At 39.4% G+C, this 16,992-nt stretch overlaps 1 protein-coding gene, 1 long non-coding RNA gene and 1 pseudogene across 19 annotated transcripts in view; 1 reads left to right on the top strand and 2 right to left on the bottom strand.

Annotated features, from left to right (window-relative positions):
- Positions 1 to 218: 218 nt before the first annotated feature.
- Positions 219 to 8,768, bottom strand: LOC144288349 (uncharacterized). The gene is made up of 3 exons (XR_013356295.1): positions 8,549 to 8,768; positions 4,573 to 4,705; positions 219 to 434 (listed from the first exon to the last, which is right to left on the bottom strand). It is a non-coding gene; the product is annotated as an uncharacterized LOC144288349 (long non-coding RNA).
- On the bottom strand, positions 7,464 to 7,613 carry LOC144289246 (U4 spliceosomal RNA; annotated as a pseudogene).
- Positions 8,769 to 12,770: 4,002 nt separating the features above from the next.
- Positions 12,771 to 16,992, top strand: part of PPP1R9A (protein phosphatase 1 regulatory subunit 9A) — a 312,302-nt gene continuing 308,080 nt past the window's right edge. For 14 of the 18 annotated variants that reach the window (XM_077856871.1, XM_077856870.1, XM_077856867.1 and 11 more), the window contains exons 1-3: positions 13,264 to 13,390; positions 13,649 to 13,855; positions 15,152 to 16,772. In XM_077856871.1, coding sequence (XP_077712997.1) covers positions 15,378 to 16,772 — 1,395 coding nt within the window. In that variant the 5' untranslated portion in view covers positions 13,264 to 13,390; positions 13,649 to 13,855; positions 15,152 to 15,377. Of the gene's footprint in view, positions 12,930 to 13,263; positions 13,391 to 13,552; positions 13,856 to 15,151; positions 16,773 to 16,992 lie in introns of those variants that run through there. The other 4 variants (XM_077856855.1, XM_077856856.1, XM_077856857.1 and 1 more) reach the window with 4 other exon arrangements.

The following is a 16,992-nucleotide window of genomic DNA, read 5'->3' as shown; positions in this document are numbered from 1 at the left end:
ACTGGGCACAGTGTCTCCATCTAACCCACTATCCTGAAGGGAAATCAAAATCCAAATGGCATCTGGATTTATGAGGAAAGAATTGTTTGACTTTTTGTTCTGCATCAGTACAGTAAGAACTCAGGCCTGCAATTTCAAATTCAAGAGTCAAGGTTAAAAGAGCTTAAGCATTTATATACTTTCAAAGTACATGGCATTTAGATTTTATAACCCAGCTAAGTAATAAAGTCCCTGAAAAATAAGGAAGCAATTTCCATACCTTCTGAGGCATTTGTGAAGTTAGAAACATGAAACCTGGCAAAGTACACTTGTGTATGAATTACCTTCTCCTGCCAATTAGCTTTGACTTTGATGATCCTCCAGGGACAATCATACATTTAAAATTGGTTTTCTTTGTATTGGTTTACCTTGCAGCAATGAAATCACACTTCTTTCTATTGTGGTCAAAAACACATAACACAAATTTATTATCCACTTTAAAAAATTACACCATGCAGTAGTATGAACTACATACACATTGTGGTATAACAGAACTCTAGAACTTTTTCATCTTGCAAAACTAAAACCCTATATCCATTGAACAATTTCTCTTTTGCCTCTCCCCCACTTCATTCCCTGACTTCTGGCAATCATTCTACTACTCTCTGTTCTAACAGTTTGACCATTTCAGATATCTCACATAAGTGAAATCATGCAGTATTTGTAATTTTGTGACTGGCTCCTTTTACTTAGCAAATGTAATCAAGATTGATCCATGTTATAGCAGATGACAAGATTTTTTTTTTAAGGCTGACTAGTATTCCGTTGTATGCACATAGCATATTTTCTCTATCTGTTCTTCTGTTGATGGACATTTAGGTCGCTTCCACATCTTTGCTGTTGTGAATAACACTGCAATGAACATGGGTGTGCACATCTTTCTTCAAGATTCTATTTTCAGTTATTTTGGGTAAATACCAGAGTGGGGTTACTGGAACATTTGGTAATTCTTACTTAAAAATTTTTTAGGGCAGCCCTGGTGGCCCAGCGGTTTAGTGCCGCCTTCAGCCCAGGGCGTGATCCTGGAGACCTGGGATTGAGTCCCATGTCAGGCTCCCTACATGGAGCCTGCTTCTCCCTCTGCCTGTGTCTCTGCCTCTCTTTCTCTCTGTGTCTCTCACGAATAAATAAAAGTAAAATCTTTAAACAATTTTTTTTTTAGGAAACTCCATACTGTTTTCCATAGTGGCTGCACCAATTCACATTTCTTTCTTTTTTTTTTTTTTTTATTGGTGTTCAATTTACTAACATACAGCCAATTCACATTTCTAACAACAGTGCACAAGGGTTTCAATTTCTTCACATCCTCAATAACAATGAGAATTTTCTTGTTTTTGTTTTTGTTTTGATAATGGCCATTTTAATGGGTGTGAGGTGATATCTCATTGTGGTTTTGATTTGCATTTCCCTGATGACTAGTGATATTGAGCATCTTTTAATATGATTGTCAGCCATCTGTATATCTTTCTGGAGAAATGTCTATTCAAATTGTTTACTCCTTTTGAAATTAATTTTTTTTGCCCAGTTATAGGAATGATTTATTTATTTTATTTTTATTATTTTTAGGAGTTCATTATATATTCTAGGTATTAACCTCTTACCAGATACATGGTTTGCAAGTATTTTCTCCCCTTCTGTAGGCTGCCTTTTCACTCTGTTGATTGCTTCCTTCACTCCACAGAAACTCTTAGTACAGTCACATTTGCCTATTTTTGCTTTTGTTACCTGTGCTTTCAGTGCATATCCAAGAAATCATTGCCTATTCTAATGTCATGAAGATTTCCCTGTATGTTTTCTTTTAGGAGTTTTATAGATTCAGGTCTTAGATATCTAGGTCTTTATCCATTGTGAGTTAATTTTTGTAGATGATGTTAACATAAGGATCTGTCTTCATTTTTTTGCAGCTTTATATTCTATTTTCCCATACCATTAGTTGAAGACACTGTCCTTTCCCTCTCATGTAACCTTGGCACTTTCATTGAAGATCATTTGGTTCTATGTGTAAGAATTTATTTCTGGATTCTCTATTCTGCTCCATTGATCTCTATATCTTTTTGCCAGTATCGTACTATTTTGATGACTGTAGCTTCATAATATGTTTTAAAATCAGAAGCTATAAGATCTCCAGATTTGTTTTTCTTAAGATGAAGTCACACTTTTCACAACGAAAATGAAACAATGAAAATTGACTATGAGACAATCACACTTTTGACAATGAAAACTGGCTTTGAGATAATACTCTGTCCACCTCTTACACATTTTTATCTAGTGTAATAGGGACAACTTCCCATTGTACAATGAAACTGTGTAGTATTACCTACTATATTGTAAGCATTGATTGTTTTTATTTGTATAATATCTGTTCGATAATAAGTACTAGAACATTGTTAATGTATACTATGACAATAATGATGTGCCATTAAAAATGACAAACAAAACAAACACATAAATTATGCATCAAAATGAATGTTATCCTCTTCCAACCATATGCCTTTTCAAATAATGCTAAAAACTATCTTTTTGAGCTCTTCTTTTGTTATGAACTAGCCTCTGATCTAGTCAATGAACTACTTAATAAAGCTGGGTATGTTACTTTCATTTCTCATATCATATTTAACTACGAATGACTTTAGATTGTTTATAAATGTCAAATTCTATTTCAAAGAATGAAGACATTCATTGTTGAGTAGACTTAGGAAATTGCTTTGAGGTAAGAATTGTTTGGATACAAATACATTTTGGACATACTGGCTTAAAAACCATTCACATTGCCTTATATATCCTTATTTATGGATATACAAAGTTTTGACTCATCATGAGATATCTTAGAAAATAAATAAAATGACAAAATCAAGTGTTTACAGAGGTATCTGCCCTTGAGTATCCATATATTCCCTTCTAATGTTTTAGATATGTCAAATCAGGTAAAGAGTTACTTCTATATACATGTATTTATCTTTACTGCATTCCAAATAATTTTTTAAAAGATTTTATTTATTTATTTATTCATGAGAGACACACAGACAGAGGCAGAAATACAGACAGAGGGAGAAGCAAGCTCCTCGCAGGGAGCCCCACGTGGGACTCCATCCCTTGATCCGGATCACACCCTGAGCTGAAGGCAGAAGCTCAACTGCTGAGCCACCTAGGCTCCCCCCCAAAAGAATTTTAAGCATGGCATAGGTAACTTCAGCCCAAGTCACAGAATCTGTAAATCCCAATACAGAGTAAAATTACTGATCTGATGTTTTAATACTTTAATGAAACACATTTTTCATTTCCAGTTCTGTATACTTATGGTGTACAGGTTCTCACATAACTGTAAAAATCTCAATTATTCCACTTAGTATTAGCTTACCAGTTCTTAGACTATAATGAGAATCAGCCCTGATCTATACGTCTGGTACCTTAAGAGAACCATCCAGTGGTAAACAACAGTGTTAGCCAATAAAATTAATTTGATTTGAAATATGGGAGTCATCCTAGATCTAGGCAATTAATTGTGGGGCTGTGGATTTATTATAGATTATCTCAAAGATTATTTTATTACAGCTTTATTGAGATATAATATACATATCATAACTTTCACCCATTTAAAGTGTACCTATCAATGTGTTTTTAGTATATACATAAGGTTGTGAGATCACGACCACAAAGTTTAGAATATTTTTTATCCTTTAAAAGAAATTCCAGACCTGTTAGCTGTCACTCACCAACATCAACCGCACCAGTCCCAGCCGTAAGCAACAGCTAACCTAATTTCTGTCTCTATAGATTTGCCTATTCTGACATTTTGTGTAAATGGAATCATGCAAAATGTAACCTTTTGTGATTGACTTCTATCTTTGTGATTGAAGTCAATCATTAAACAAAAACATTAAACAAAAGCTTAATGTTTTTAAGCTTTATTCATGTTGTAGCATATGTATCAATACTTCATTTCTTTTCGTTGCCAAATAAAGTCCATCGTATAGATCTACAATATTTTATTTATTTATTCATCATTTGATGGACATTTGTGTTGCTTTCCCTTTTTGGCTATAAGTTAATAATGATGTAATGAGCATTCCTGTGTATGGCCCAAAGATGGCTGATGTAAGTGTTTGAAAATAAAGAAGGGAAACTTATGGATGTCTGACGTTGTAAAAAGAATTTTATGCTTCAACAGAAAACTATACTTTGTTTAGATCACATTCCTTCAGTTATCTGATTCTAGTTTTTCATTGTCTTTGAGCTATTTTACAACTCTTTAAAGCATGGGTAGCTGATAGCACTGCAAAATAATTCCTATCTACAGACCTATGAATTCTGTTAGGTAGAGGTAGGTTCACTTGCCTTCTCTCCCTCAGTGAGGAACAGGCCATTTTTGCTTTCATGTATGCATTAATTTCAATATTCTGATTTTTAAATCTGTGTTTCTTTAAGAAAATAATTTCTTTTGAATTGGTTGTAATATCTTGCCAGTTTACTCTTTAAAAATCATTAAACGTATTTTTATTTTGAAATCTGTATGGGAGTCATGACTTCACTTACCTTTTTTTGAAAATGATCTTTCAACAACATGCTCAGTATTTGTCTGCCTTCAAAACGTCTGCATTTTCTGATGGAACTAGAGTTTCAGTGGTTCTGAGAAGTATCCACCAGTTGGTCAAAACATTTCTGAAATCTTAACAAAGGTAGCTAATATATCACTGTACTCTAAATTTATTTATTTTTTTAAGATTTATTTATTCATGTGAGAGAGAGAGAGAGAGAGAGAGGCAGAAACACAGGCAGAGGGAGAAGCAGGCTCCATGCCAGGAGCCCGACGCGGACTCGATCCCTGGACTCCAGGATCACACTGTGGGCCAAAGGCAGGCGCTAAACCGCTGAGCCACCCAGGGATCCCCGTACTCTCAAATTTAAATACATTTTAAGAGATTAAATTTTTCCTGGGTAGTTTTGAAGTTAGAGGAAAGTTTGAGCAGAAGGACTCAAGGAGATTTCTCAATTCTTAGAAATATGAGTATCACATTTAAAAGTTTTTCTAGGGATCCCTAGACCCCAGGATTGAATCCCACGTCGGGCTTCCAGTGCATGGAGCCTGCTTCTCCCTCTGCCTGTGTCTCTGCCTCTCTCTCTCTCTCTCTGTGACTATCATAAATAAATTTTAAAAAAAATTTAAAAGTTTTTCTAGCCTGTAGAGAACAAATCCGGACAGTAACTACAAAGCAACTGTTGTCATTATTATCTTACCAAAAAGTCAAGATTAGACCTCACAACCAAAAACATAGCAGGGAAGATGGAGTAGCATGATTTCTGATACCTCCCACTCATGGTCCTAGAAACTTCGCCACATAGATGACAACCCTCTACCCAGCAAGTAACCAGATAGTGATACGGGAATGAGAACTGTAGGTATATACTAGACATTAGCAGTGTATTAGATTCTAATATCAGTTACATCATCTAGTTAGTGTTTCCTAAAATTCCATCTTCACTCCAGCTGCACAACAGTATCACCTTTGGAACATTTTGGAATTTGCTAGATTCTACTTAGAGATTCCTTTTAGGAGGGCTGGCATATGACCCAGGTATTTAAACCTGATCAAACTCTCTAGGTGATTCTGATTTTCACACAAGGTTTGGAGCCAGTGGATATGATACTACTAACAAAGATAAATATTTTCTAAATTTTGTGACGTAATTTATGTATTTTCTTATATTGCTTTCCAAGCATTCTTAACCAAGCCAAGGATAGCTAATGTTCATCGTTCACGCCTCCAACTATGCCAGGGAATGAAATCCAGATAATCAAATTTTTTTATGAGCAAGGAATATAACAGAGGCTTATTATTTAATAAAGAATCTATGAGCCACATACCTGGTTTCTTTTGAAATTAACTAATATTCCAGGTATTTACTTTTTTTCTTAAATTTCTAAATGCTATCAAGAACTATTCAAAATCAAATGTGTTTTTGATTTCTGCACAATGAGCCTAAACAATAGTAATTCCTAAGAAACATTTTGTGTCAGCTCTGAATTGTTTCTTATACATTTTAAGTTTTACGTGGCAAACATATGGTTAGAATCTTGCAGAAAAGTCTTATCCTCCATAGTTGGAGAAAATTTTACTTAGAGCAAAATAAAAGTCCTTATAGTATGCGTTGACCTTGTTATTCAAAAATTTCATAGAAGCGATCAGAAAGGTTTAGTGAGGTGATGATTATGTACAAATATTTTGGAAACTGTGTCTGTATGTAAATATGTAAGTTTCTGGGTCAGCACTCATCCGAGAGTATCTCAGTGTCAGTTTTAAGCTTAGTGTTAGATTTTTGAAGGTGCATTTGCTTTCAGAAAATAAAGCTACATCACATAATAAATGACTATTTATTTATGCATCTAAATGCCTCATTTGGCCTTGGTCCAACTCTTCTCTGAACGAGCTTGTGGTAGTCTATCATTTGGTTGTATATAGCTGGCTTTGCATAATCTCTGAGGCTCTTAAGATGAGCTCAACTTATGAATTTGCAAAATATGTATACTTTGCTAAATTATAGCACAGGGTACTTAAATACATGTAATTTATTATATGAAAATTATTCAGGTTTCACAAAATCATGTCAGAATAGCTTGTTAAATTCGAGAGCAAAGCAAAAATTCTTTGAAAATCCACAAAATTCGGGATCCCTGGGTGGCGCAGCAGTTTGGCGCCTGCCTTTGGCCCAGGGAGCGTTCCTGGGGACACAGGATTGAATCCCACGTCAGGCTCCCAGTGCATGGAGCCTGCTTCTCCCTCTGCCTGTGTCTCTGCCTCTCTCTCTCTGTGTGTGACTATCATATATAAATAAAAATTAAAAAAATAAAATAAAATAAAAATCCACAAAATTCAGTTTCTTTCCCTTTCAAGCTACAACAGGCCAAATTTACATTCCTGACAAAGATGGTGTCTTGTTTTTGCTTTGTTGTAACTGTAATGTTTAACTCCCTTCTAAAATTTTAATTAATACCAGCTCAATTTCATCTCCCACTAACGTGTTTGTTTCTATTCTCAGTATCATAAAATATGAATTTTATTTTCTTTGAGGATCTAGCTAGGTATTAGGCAGTTTTCAACTGTTTGCTGTACTGTTTCTGTATGTACAAAATAAATATTTATTTATTCTTGTTTTTCAGTTTTTGCCATAATTGAATATGGGAAATAAATAGCATGTTGTCTTTTTTTTTGCATGGACATATACCACGTTGGTGTCCATGGCTTTCTTTAAAAGGGAATAAACACTTGGCTTGTAAGGTAGAGAATTATTAATGTAGTATTTTTCCTCAATTAAACACAGATCAAGAGCAGGATTAGGATACAAGATTTTCTAGACTAACTGGTTTAACTTATACAAATATATTTTTATAAAACTACAATCTCACGATTTCAGTTTGAAAGTTTTTTTTCTTCTAAGAATATCAAGAAAGCCCAGAAAGTATGTGATCTATCTACACATTTAGTATCTAATCAAAGACACTAGTTCAGTTTTCAGTTAGCAATAATCGTGCCTCAGATAAACCTCATTGGCTTCGATACTGCCACTTGTGCAAAGCTCTAAGATACTAGTTCAGTGAGGGAGTCTGTCGTGGCTTAATCAAGAAGCTAACGCTAAGGCCCCCAACACTTCCAAATACAGTTACAATACTGGATATCGTCCTCGGACATGAACAGGAGCGTTGGTTGCTCTAGATCTACCCACTGATTAGGATACATACTTATTCATTACTCATCCAATTCAAAAATTTAATGATGTAGAAACATGTAAGGCATAAGGATATATTTTCAAACTCCGTGTTAAAATAATGGTAGTTGATAAAAGTCTATGCCTGACATCAGGATTATAGCTAAGAACCTATGGAAAATGTACTAATAACTCAGAGCAATTTATTTTATTTTTGTTTTTTAAAATTTATTTGAAAAAAATTTGAGAGAATCAGAGAGAGCATGAGTGGAGGAGCAGAGGGATAAGGAGAGGAGACTGTGGTGAGGGCAGAGCAGGACTTAGGGTTTCATCCCATGATGCCTGAGCTTAAACCAAGAGTTGGTGGCTCAACCCACTATGCCACCCAGGTGCCCTTTATTATTTCTAAATGCAGATAATCACGTCCCTAAGTTAAATACTAGAGTTTTGTTCGTTTGTCTTTAAGTAGGCTCCATGCCCAGCATGAAGCCCAACACAGGGCTTGAACTCACGACCCTGAGATGCAGACCTGAGCTGAGATCAAGAGTCAGATGCTTAACTGATGAGCCAACCAGACACCTCCAAATACCTAAGTTTTAAAAAAATGTAGTTTATAAAAACTTGGATTTTATACCATGTGGAACTATAATGGACCTCTTCAAAGTTTAGTTCTGTTACTTGAACTAGACTGGAAATGGAAATAAAATCAGAGAAATTTCTTGTTTAATTGTAGACAAACAGGGGTTTGTCTATTTAATAATTAATTCACCAAGGCCAGTGCCATGGGATAGAGAAGCTACTGACATACCTTTGCTATTCTTTGATTCCTCTCTCCATATTTTCACAACGAAGAGTGTTTTGGACAGCTATTTCCTCCAACAGTCGTGCGCAAAGAGGACCCATGCTATCACATTGCTTGAGAAATAGGTTTAGCATTTCTAAGATAAAATAATAGTGAATATGAATCTCAGTAAAATGTTTTCAATTTGAATCTCAATTTGACACTTTGCTAACTGTTCTTTCAGTGAAGGATTACCATAACTCTCCCATTTTGTTTCTGTCTTGAAATATAAAATTATTCTGAAGCAGAGTAGACAACATGTCAATCCCAAAGATGCCGGAGTTCAGGTGTACCGTGTGGGTGGAGAATTGGCAGGTAGAGTACCACCACCAGAATCCTTCTGCCAGAGGGGCTAATCTGCTGAAAGTAAAATGTGCTTCTGTAGAAACAGATAAATACCTCACACTTGTTTTTAAACATGTAAGTTATACCATTATAAAATTGAAAACTGAGAAGAATAGTTATAGCAGCTATTGTTTCAAGCTGAGATGCAGTGACAGTAATGAAAACATCATACTAATGTCTAGTCCAATAAAACTCTTGGTTTACTGTGTTTTGTGTAGGCAACCAAATAAAGTACAAATAGGGAAAAAAGAGAAGATGTATCACTTTGGCCTAAACACACTGTAAATCTACTGTGCTTTATTTGTAGAGCTAAGAAATTAATAACAACTTTAAAAAATGACTTCAGGAATCCTAAGAAGTTCTATAGTTTATTACTTCCAAATAAAAGTAAATGCTCAAACCTATCATGAGCCTACCTTTTGGCTGAAAAGCCAAGACACTGGATGTATTTTAGGATGAGAAATGGATCAAGATGATGGTATAAATTTTCAGTGGCATACCCAAGCCATGAATGTAGGTAGAAAGCAATGCTGAATCATTATCAATATATTTGGGCAGAAATGACACCTTCTAGATTAGAAAATGTTTATTGATTTAAACATTATTTTATAGTTAGTAACATGAAATCAGACAAATCATAGAGATCTCTGATGTATTCTGAATGTAAGCCTGGGGACTTTTTCATTATTTCACAGAAATATATTTCACCTCTACAATGGAGTGTGTGTGAAATACCAAAAGACTAAAATACTGCAAGACAGACTTAAATTTTTACCCTTAAATAGGGATGGTTATTTTAAAGGATGGACCTTTAGGATACCTGATTACCAACATTCAAATTGGAAGGAGACAGCACACTCTGATATTTGCAAATGTGAAATAAGCAGTTATAAATACACTTTTGGTAAACAAGTTGCTTCATTCCTATCAACACATTTTTCTTATTAGTATTGCTAAAGAAACATAGCAGTGAAATATCCTTTTATGCTAAAGCTATGTGTAAACTTACTTATACAAATTGCTGTTCCATTACTTTGTCTATTCCATAAAGAGATTATTTCAGAGACCTTTAGCTTTGTTCCATTCTATTCTGTCCATGAACTTCTGTTAACATACAATCAGCCAAGTGCCTTTCTGCATTCAATATGGTGTGATAGGCAGTCTTCAGGCTTAGCTTAGTTAATATTACCTAGTCTAAAAAATTGATTTAGGCTTGATTTAGGTTTAATTTTATTTTAATTTAATTTTAACAATTCTTTGACTAGTTATTCAGAATATCCATTATGAGAACTTTAAAAATATATTGAGAAAAACCCCTAAAAAACATAGAATACATTTTGTACTTTTTTTAAACAAAGATTTTATTTATTTTAGAAAGAGTATACTCGGGCACGCGTGAATAGGGAGGGGCAGAAGGAGGAAGAGGACCTAGAGAAAGAATCTGAAGCTGATTCTGCATGGAGCGTGGACCCCAATATGGGCCTCAATTCCAGGATTGGGAGATCATGACCTGAGCCAAAATCAAGAGTCTGCTGCGCAAGCAGCTGAGCTACCCAGATGTTTCTACATTTTGCAATTTTTATCTTATGGTCCCTTTTTTTTTTTTTTTTTTTTTTTTAACTAATCATGGTTACAAAGGAACTAAGAATAGCAGTACACAATATTCTCCAGGATTCATGAAAGAAATCATATGTGAGCATCACTCCTCCCCAATGCATTGCACTTTGTATACCATGCATGTCAATACTAAATATCATCTTTTATACCCTAACATTGCTCCAGCCCCTTTCCAACTGGAATACGCAAAGTTTATGACCTTGAATCCCGAATACATTAATGCTCTTTTGAACTAAGTTTCAACCCTGATAAAGTCAATATACCTTTTTTAATTCATGGAAATGCAAACGCTGTCTAGAATAGCACTGTCCAAAATAAATATCTATGATGGAAATGTTCTGTATCTACACTGTCCTATAGGGTAGCCAGTAACCACTTGTAGCTACTGAGTCCTTCAAGTGTGGCTAGTGGGACTAAAAACTGAATTTTTAATTATATTTAATTCTAAGTAATTTAAATAGCCGCATGTATTGGGTTAGTAGATCGTTCTAATGGTGTTAGAAGAGGAAAGTAGATTATGGGCAATCAGGCAATCTTAAAATTATCAGCATTAGGTTTTAAAAAAAAAACCTCTATCATTCATTCCTTCGGTATTAATTTTTCCAGAAGGTTCACATAAAAAAAGAAAGAAAAAGAAACCCAAGCAACCAAATTCTTTAGGCTGCTTTTTTGTATGAATCATCTTTTTTGCAAAGAGGTGTAAGACTGATTTTATTGCCAACTCTGCCCCCTCCTACAGACAGAACTCAGTGATTAGGTTCTTGCATTTATTTAGGTTATTCTCCTGAAAAACATGGTTCCATACTGCAAATAAATGACAGGAACTTTTCCACTAAATTATCCCAGACAGCACAAATGTTCTTTCCAAAAGTGGAGACTGGAACCACAGCCCCCTCACATTGCCTGCTACATCTGTTTATGCTTATAGAAGTGACATCCACTTTGTAGACAGAGAATGCCAATTTTTTGGGAAAGCACCCAGAATTTGGTGAGACTTGAAGAAAAAATTTTGCTGTTCAAAATTAAAAGATACATAGAATTGAGTAGCTACAAAGGCCTTTTGAAATTAAAATAGAAGAGATTTTGCTCCCAGAGTACAGATTCTGTATACAGACTTGCTGGAATTCATATCCAACTATGATCATTTACTAGTTGATAAAGCTCTGGTTAAGTTACAAAACCTAAACCTCAAGTTTTCCCATCTGGTAAATGCAGATAATAATAGATCTGTTGGGAAAACTTGTGTAAGACTTTGAGATGGACAAATATCTCTCTGTGTCCTTTCAGTGGAAGGCTGGATGTTATCAACAGGACTCTCTCTTGTTTTTTTTTTTTTTTGGTTCTACAGTAGTCTGAACCTTTGACCAGGCCATTTTCCTATTTTATAGGCTGTAGAAACTTAGGGTAATGTAAATGTTCTTATCTACAGAAATGCAAAATTACTTTGTTTTGTTTTGTTTTTTTAGAAATACTATTACTTCCCTGTAGCACAGATAATCCAAAACATTACATTTTCATGCCTTATACAATCTTAGCCAGTTTTGCCTCTTTCCGGATTGTCCCTAAGTTCTGCTTTGCGCCTGCATCCTTGTTTGAATGGGTTCTAACATCTTGCGGTTCCGTCTCTAATTAATGAGTCGAAGGACCTATCTGCCACATTTTTCATTTCATATTTCTGTTTCATATTTCTATGGCTTTTTTTTTTTTTTTTTTTTTGGCCTTCTTGAAAAATTATCCTTTTAGTCCTTTGTACTCTGAGGAGTCTTTGGGAGGATCGGCTTAAAGACCTACATTGACCGTCCTGATGAGTGGGCTATTTTGCCGCAGGGCTGTAACACTTCCGGTACCTTTTTGGGGAGGGGGTGGGGAGGAAGGGGGACTGGGCAGTGTGAAGAGGGGGAAGGGTGCGGGTGGGGGTGGGGTGGGGGGGTCTGGAAAACTCTACCCTGACGCGGAAGTGAGAAGACCTCCTCCTCCTCCTCCTTCTCACGGTGGAGGCCTAAGGTCAAGGTGGGTGTCAGGCGGGGCACGGCCTAGCTGGTGGCCTTCGGGGCCTGCAGGGCAGCCTGGGGTTCTGGATGCCCCGGGGTCATGAAGTTCGCCGCAGACTCGGGGGGGGGGGAGGGCCCGGCGGCGAGCCGGCCCTCAGCCCCGCCTCCGCCGAGCCGACCCCCGGAGCAGGGAGGCGGCGGGGCCCGGGAAGGGCAGGCCCGGCCCCAGGCCCGGGAGGCCCCTCGCCCGCGGCCGCGGGGGGTGGGGCGGCCTCGCCTCGGGCCGGTGCTCCTCGCCCTCGGTTGGCCGCCAGAGGCTCCCTCTCTCTCCTCTCCCGGGATTTTGCTGCCGGGCTCCCTCTCTCTGCGGCCCTAGAGTTAATCCCATCAGCGAGGTGAGGCACCTGTTACCCTGGGCCTTCCTCGCCCCCGCGGCCTCTCCCCCGCCTCGCCCCGGCTCCCCCGCGGCCCCGGCGGCCCGGCGCGGCGCCCGCACGTGGGCCGACCCCCGACCCCCGACCCCCGACCCCCGACCCCCGCGCCGGGCCCCCCGCGCCAGGCCCGCCCGAGGGTGCGAGCGCGTCGCGGCCCGGGCCGCCGCCCGCAATGGCGTTGCGGAGCGCAGCGCGCCTCCCGGGGCCGCCCGCCGCGGGCTGGGCGCGCGTGGGGGCCGCGGCGCGCGTGGAAGCGGCCGCCGCAGCCGCCCTCCGCGCTGCGCCGTGAGCGGCGGGCGGAGGGGCTCGGAGCCGGCGGGCGCCGAGAGAGCCGCGGCCGCCGCGGGGCGGGGGGCGCCTCCGAGGCGGGGGTGGGGGCCGCGGCCGCCCGACCCTCCCCGCCGGCGGCGGCTCCGGCTCGGGTAAGGGGGAGGCTGTGCGCGGGGCGAGGCGGGGAGGGTGGAGACGCAGAGGGGGAGATCGGGATGTACAAAGGCTGAGTTGCAGGCTGGGGGTGGGGTGGGCTGCGTTGGGGAGCGCTAGGTTGAGGATCGGAGGCACTATCAGTGGGATCTATTGTTTCCTGGCACACTGGGAGGAAAAACAAAGGGATTTATTATCATCACCCTGTAATTTTTTTTTTTTCTTTTTCTTTCCTTTTTTTTTTTGAATGTGGCCAGGGAGCTCGGCTCTCCCGGGGCCACACTGGGATCCGCCTGGCAGCCGCCGGGAGCCGCAGCCAATGTGTTAGGACTTCAGGTGCTTCTTGGCACAAAGCTAGACTGCGACCTCCTACCATAGCGCTTGGCGTCACCTGCTCTCCCGGCCCTGCCCCGGGGCCGAGGGATTGCGTCCCGAACCAGGCTTGGGAACCGGCTGCCTCTCAAGTTGGTGTTATTTATGTTTGTCTTTTGTGAGGGCAGGTTTCGAGTCCCCCCCCCCCTGGCGGCCCCATCTCCCCCGCCCCCGCCCCCTCGGGTTCGAATTGGCTGGGGAGGGAGAGGGGTGTATGTGAAGGGGGGGAGGGGAGGGTGTGTAAGGCTTAAAAACAAATGTCAGGGTACAAGGAGATTGTCGATGCTTTACCAAAAAAGAAAAAGAAAAAAAAAAAAAAAAAAAAAAGAAAGGCACCACACTCTCAAGCCTTTCTTGTTTGTCTGCATGGGCCATGCATGCGTGCTGGGCCAGAAGCCGAGTTTGGAGGCGGTTTCAGGGAAAGTGTGTGCTTCCTCAGCTGATTGTGCATGAGGGTGATCTGGCTCGGCCTAATACCAAAAGACGAAACTAAAGCAAAAACAAAATGAAAAATCTTTAGAACTACGTTGTCTGCGCCTCAGCAGATCTCGAAGGATTTGATTACGGGCATAATTGATACAAAATCCAGCTGCGGGCTAGTGGAGACCAGCAAGCATGCATTGCGTTGCATTTTGAGCTTGTCCTAAGTTAGAGGCGAGTAGGAGTAAACAAATCAGGACTCTGAAAAGAGGTTTCGTGTTATAGTTGCTCTCTGATCATCACGTTCTCCTGCATTTATTCCCGTGATGTTCTGCATCTCACTGTATAATTGATAGCATCCACACTTAGGAAACTTCCAAATATTAGATGTAACTCCAGTTAGCGTGAAACTTATTTTCATTTGAGAACTTTCTTCTGCTTGCTTTGGTCTGAAATGTCCTAACGTTGCTTTGGGGATGCTATGAATGAGAATGTTGGACCAGAGAGAGTGAAATAAGCCTCTCTGACCATATTTTGGACTTTGGAAACAGATTCCAAACTCTGAATTGGGCTTCTACAGAAAGAATAAATTCTACCTGATGTGGAGCATCCCAAGTTGAAATTCATTTTTTTCCGAACAGGTTGATGAACTGATGGTTTAAGATCATTCACAAAAGCAACAGAAACTTAGGCTAACGTAGTGTACTTATATGTAAGTTATGTTGTTGTGTTAGTGCGTGATTTCTGTAGGGATCTCCACATTGTGTTTGAAACATGTTTGCTACCAAAGACCAATCAGAGGTGTAACTTTTAAATTCTTGGCTTTTAAGTTCCCATTTCATTAAGTGATTTTTTTTTTCTTTCTGTTTGACATATGGCTTAGCCACTTTGAAAAGTGTATTATTAGTTGACTAAACTTAAATTCAAATAAGTAAATGAATTTAGAAATTCATTCTTTTCTATTACAGATGAACCTCTAGTCTTGCTTTGAAAAAGCCATTTTGTGTAACTCTTGACTGAATAATTTCCTAATACACCTGTTGGGAGGATCACTGATACAGTATGCCATTTGAGAGGTACTTTTTCTTGATCAAATACTGGTGATTAGAGAAGAGAGGTGTTTTGTTTTTTTGTTTTTTGTTTTTTGTTTTTTCTGATCATTATGAACATTGGCTTTTCACCCCTGAAGTAAAAATGTTGAAAACCGAGTCTTCAGGTGAACGAACCACTCTCAGAAGTGCCTCTCCTCACAGGAATGCATACAGAACTGAGTTCCAGGCACTGAAAAGTACCTTTGACAAACCCAAGTCAGATGGGGAGCAAAAAACAAAAGAAGGTGAGGGCTCCCAGCAGAGCAGGGGGAGGAAATATGGCTCCAATGTCAACAGAATCAAAAATCTATTTATGCAGATGGGTATGGAACCCAGTGAAAATGCTGCAGTCGTTGCCAAAACAAGGGGGAAAGGTGGACCTTCATCTCCACAGAGAAGAATGAGGCCCAAAGAATTTCTGGAAAAAACAGATGGCTCGGTTGTTAAGTTGGAGTCCTCTGTTTCAGAACGAATTAGTAGATTTGACACGTTGTACGATGGCCCTTCCTATTCTAAGTTCACAGAAACTCGGAAGATGTTTGAGAGAAGTGTGCACGAATCAGGACAAAACAACCGCTATTCCCCAAAGAAAGAGAAAGCTGGAGGTAGTGAACCTCAGGATGAGTGGGGTGGTTCGAAGTCCAACAGAGGCAGTACCGATTCCTTGGATAGCCTTAGCTCTCGGACAGAGGCTGTCTCCCCAACTGTGAGTCAACTGAGTGCAGTATTCGAGAACACCGATTCCCCCAGTGCCATTGTTTCTGAGAAGGCTGAGAACAGTGAATACTCAGTGACTGGACATTATCCTCTGAACCTACCATCTGTTACTGTTACAAATCTTGATACCTTTGGTCACCTTAAGGATTCTAATTCTTGGTCTCCTCCAAGCAAACTCAGTGATGATGCAGAGGATGCTCAGAAGAGTCATACAACTCCAGTCCCAGAAGTGGCTCTGAAAAGTACCTCTCCAGCCTCGATGCCAAGTGAAGAGACACAGCAGAGAAAGGAAGCCGAGGACTCCACATCTAACCAAGAGACTCCTGACAGAGGTGACAGAGACATTCCTGAAGAGCCTCGTGCTGAACATAAGGCAATGCCAGAGTCCGAAATCCCTTCACCACAGAATGAACCTTTAGGAGACGCTGAGGCTAATTTAGTTGGGAGTGAGGCAGCAATGCATCAGAAGAAAGAACTTGCAGGTGGTGATTTTACCTCTGCTGATGCTTCTGGTTCCAGTGGTGGAAAAGAAGGACCTGAAGATTCAGATCATTTTGAGAGTTCCCATGTTTACATGCACAGTGACTACAATGTATATAGGGTAAGATCCAGGTATAATTCAGACTGGGGAGAGACAGGCACTGAACAGGATGAGCAGGAAGATAGTGATGAAAACAATTACTATCAACCTGATATGGAATACTCGGAAATTGTTGGATTGCCAGAAGAAGAAGACATCCCAGCAAATAGGAAAATTAAGTTTAGTAGTGCTCCGATTAAGGTAAGTATGTTTTCTCAGTTTGTTTTTGAAGTGGTTTTTTTTTTCTTTTCTTTTCTTTTCTTTTTTTTTTTTTTTTTTTAGTATTTGGGCCTAAATGTATGTAGAATAGATTTGACAACTATAAGGAATTCCCGGTTGTTGATATACACATGTCAGGTGATTTTAAAAGTTTGGGAGATGTCCACATATTTCCTGATAGGCTTTCTGTTTGCTTAAAACA

The sequence above is a fragment of the Canis aureus genome, chromosome 18 (assembly GCF_053574225.1).
Source record: "Canis aureus isolate CA01 chromosome 18, VMU_Caureus_v.1.0, whole genome shotgun sequence".
Lineage (NCBI taxonomy): Eukaryota > Metazoa > Chordata > Mammalia > Carnivora > Canidae > Canis > Canis aureus.
This window is presented reverse-complemented; position numbering and strand designations above follow the sequence as displayed.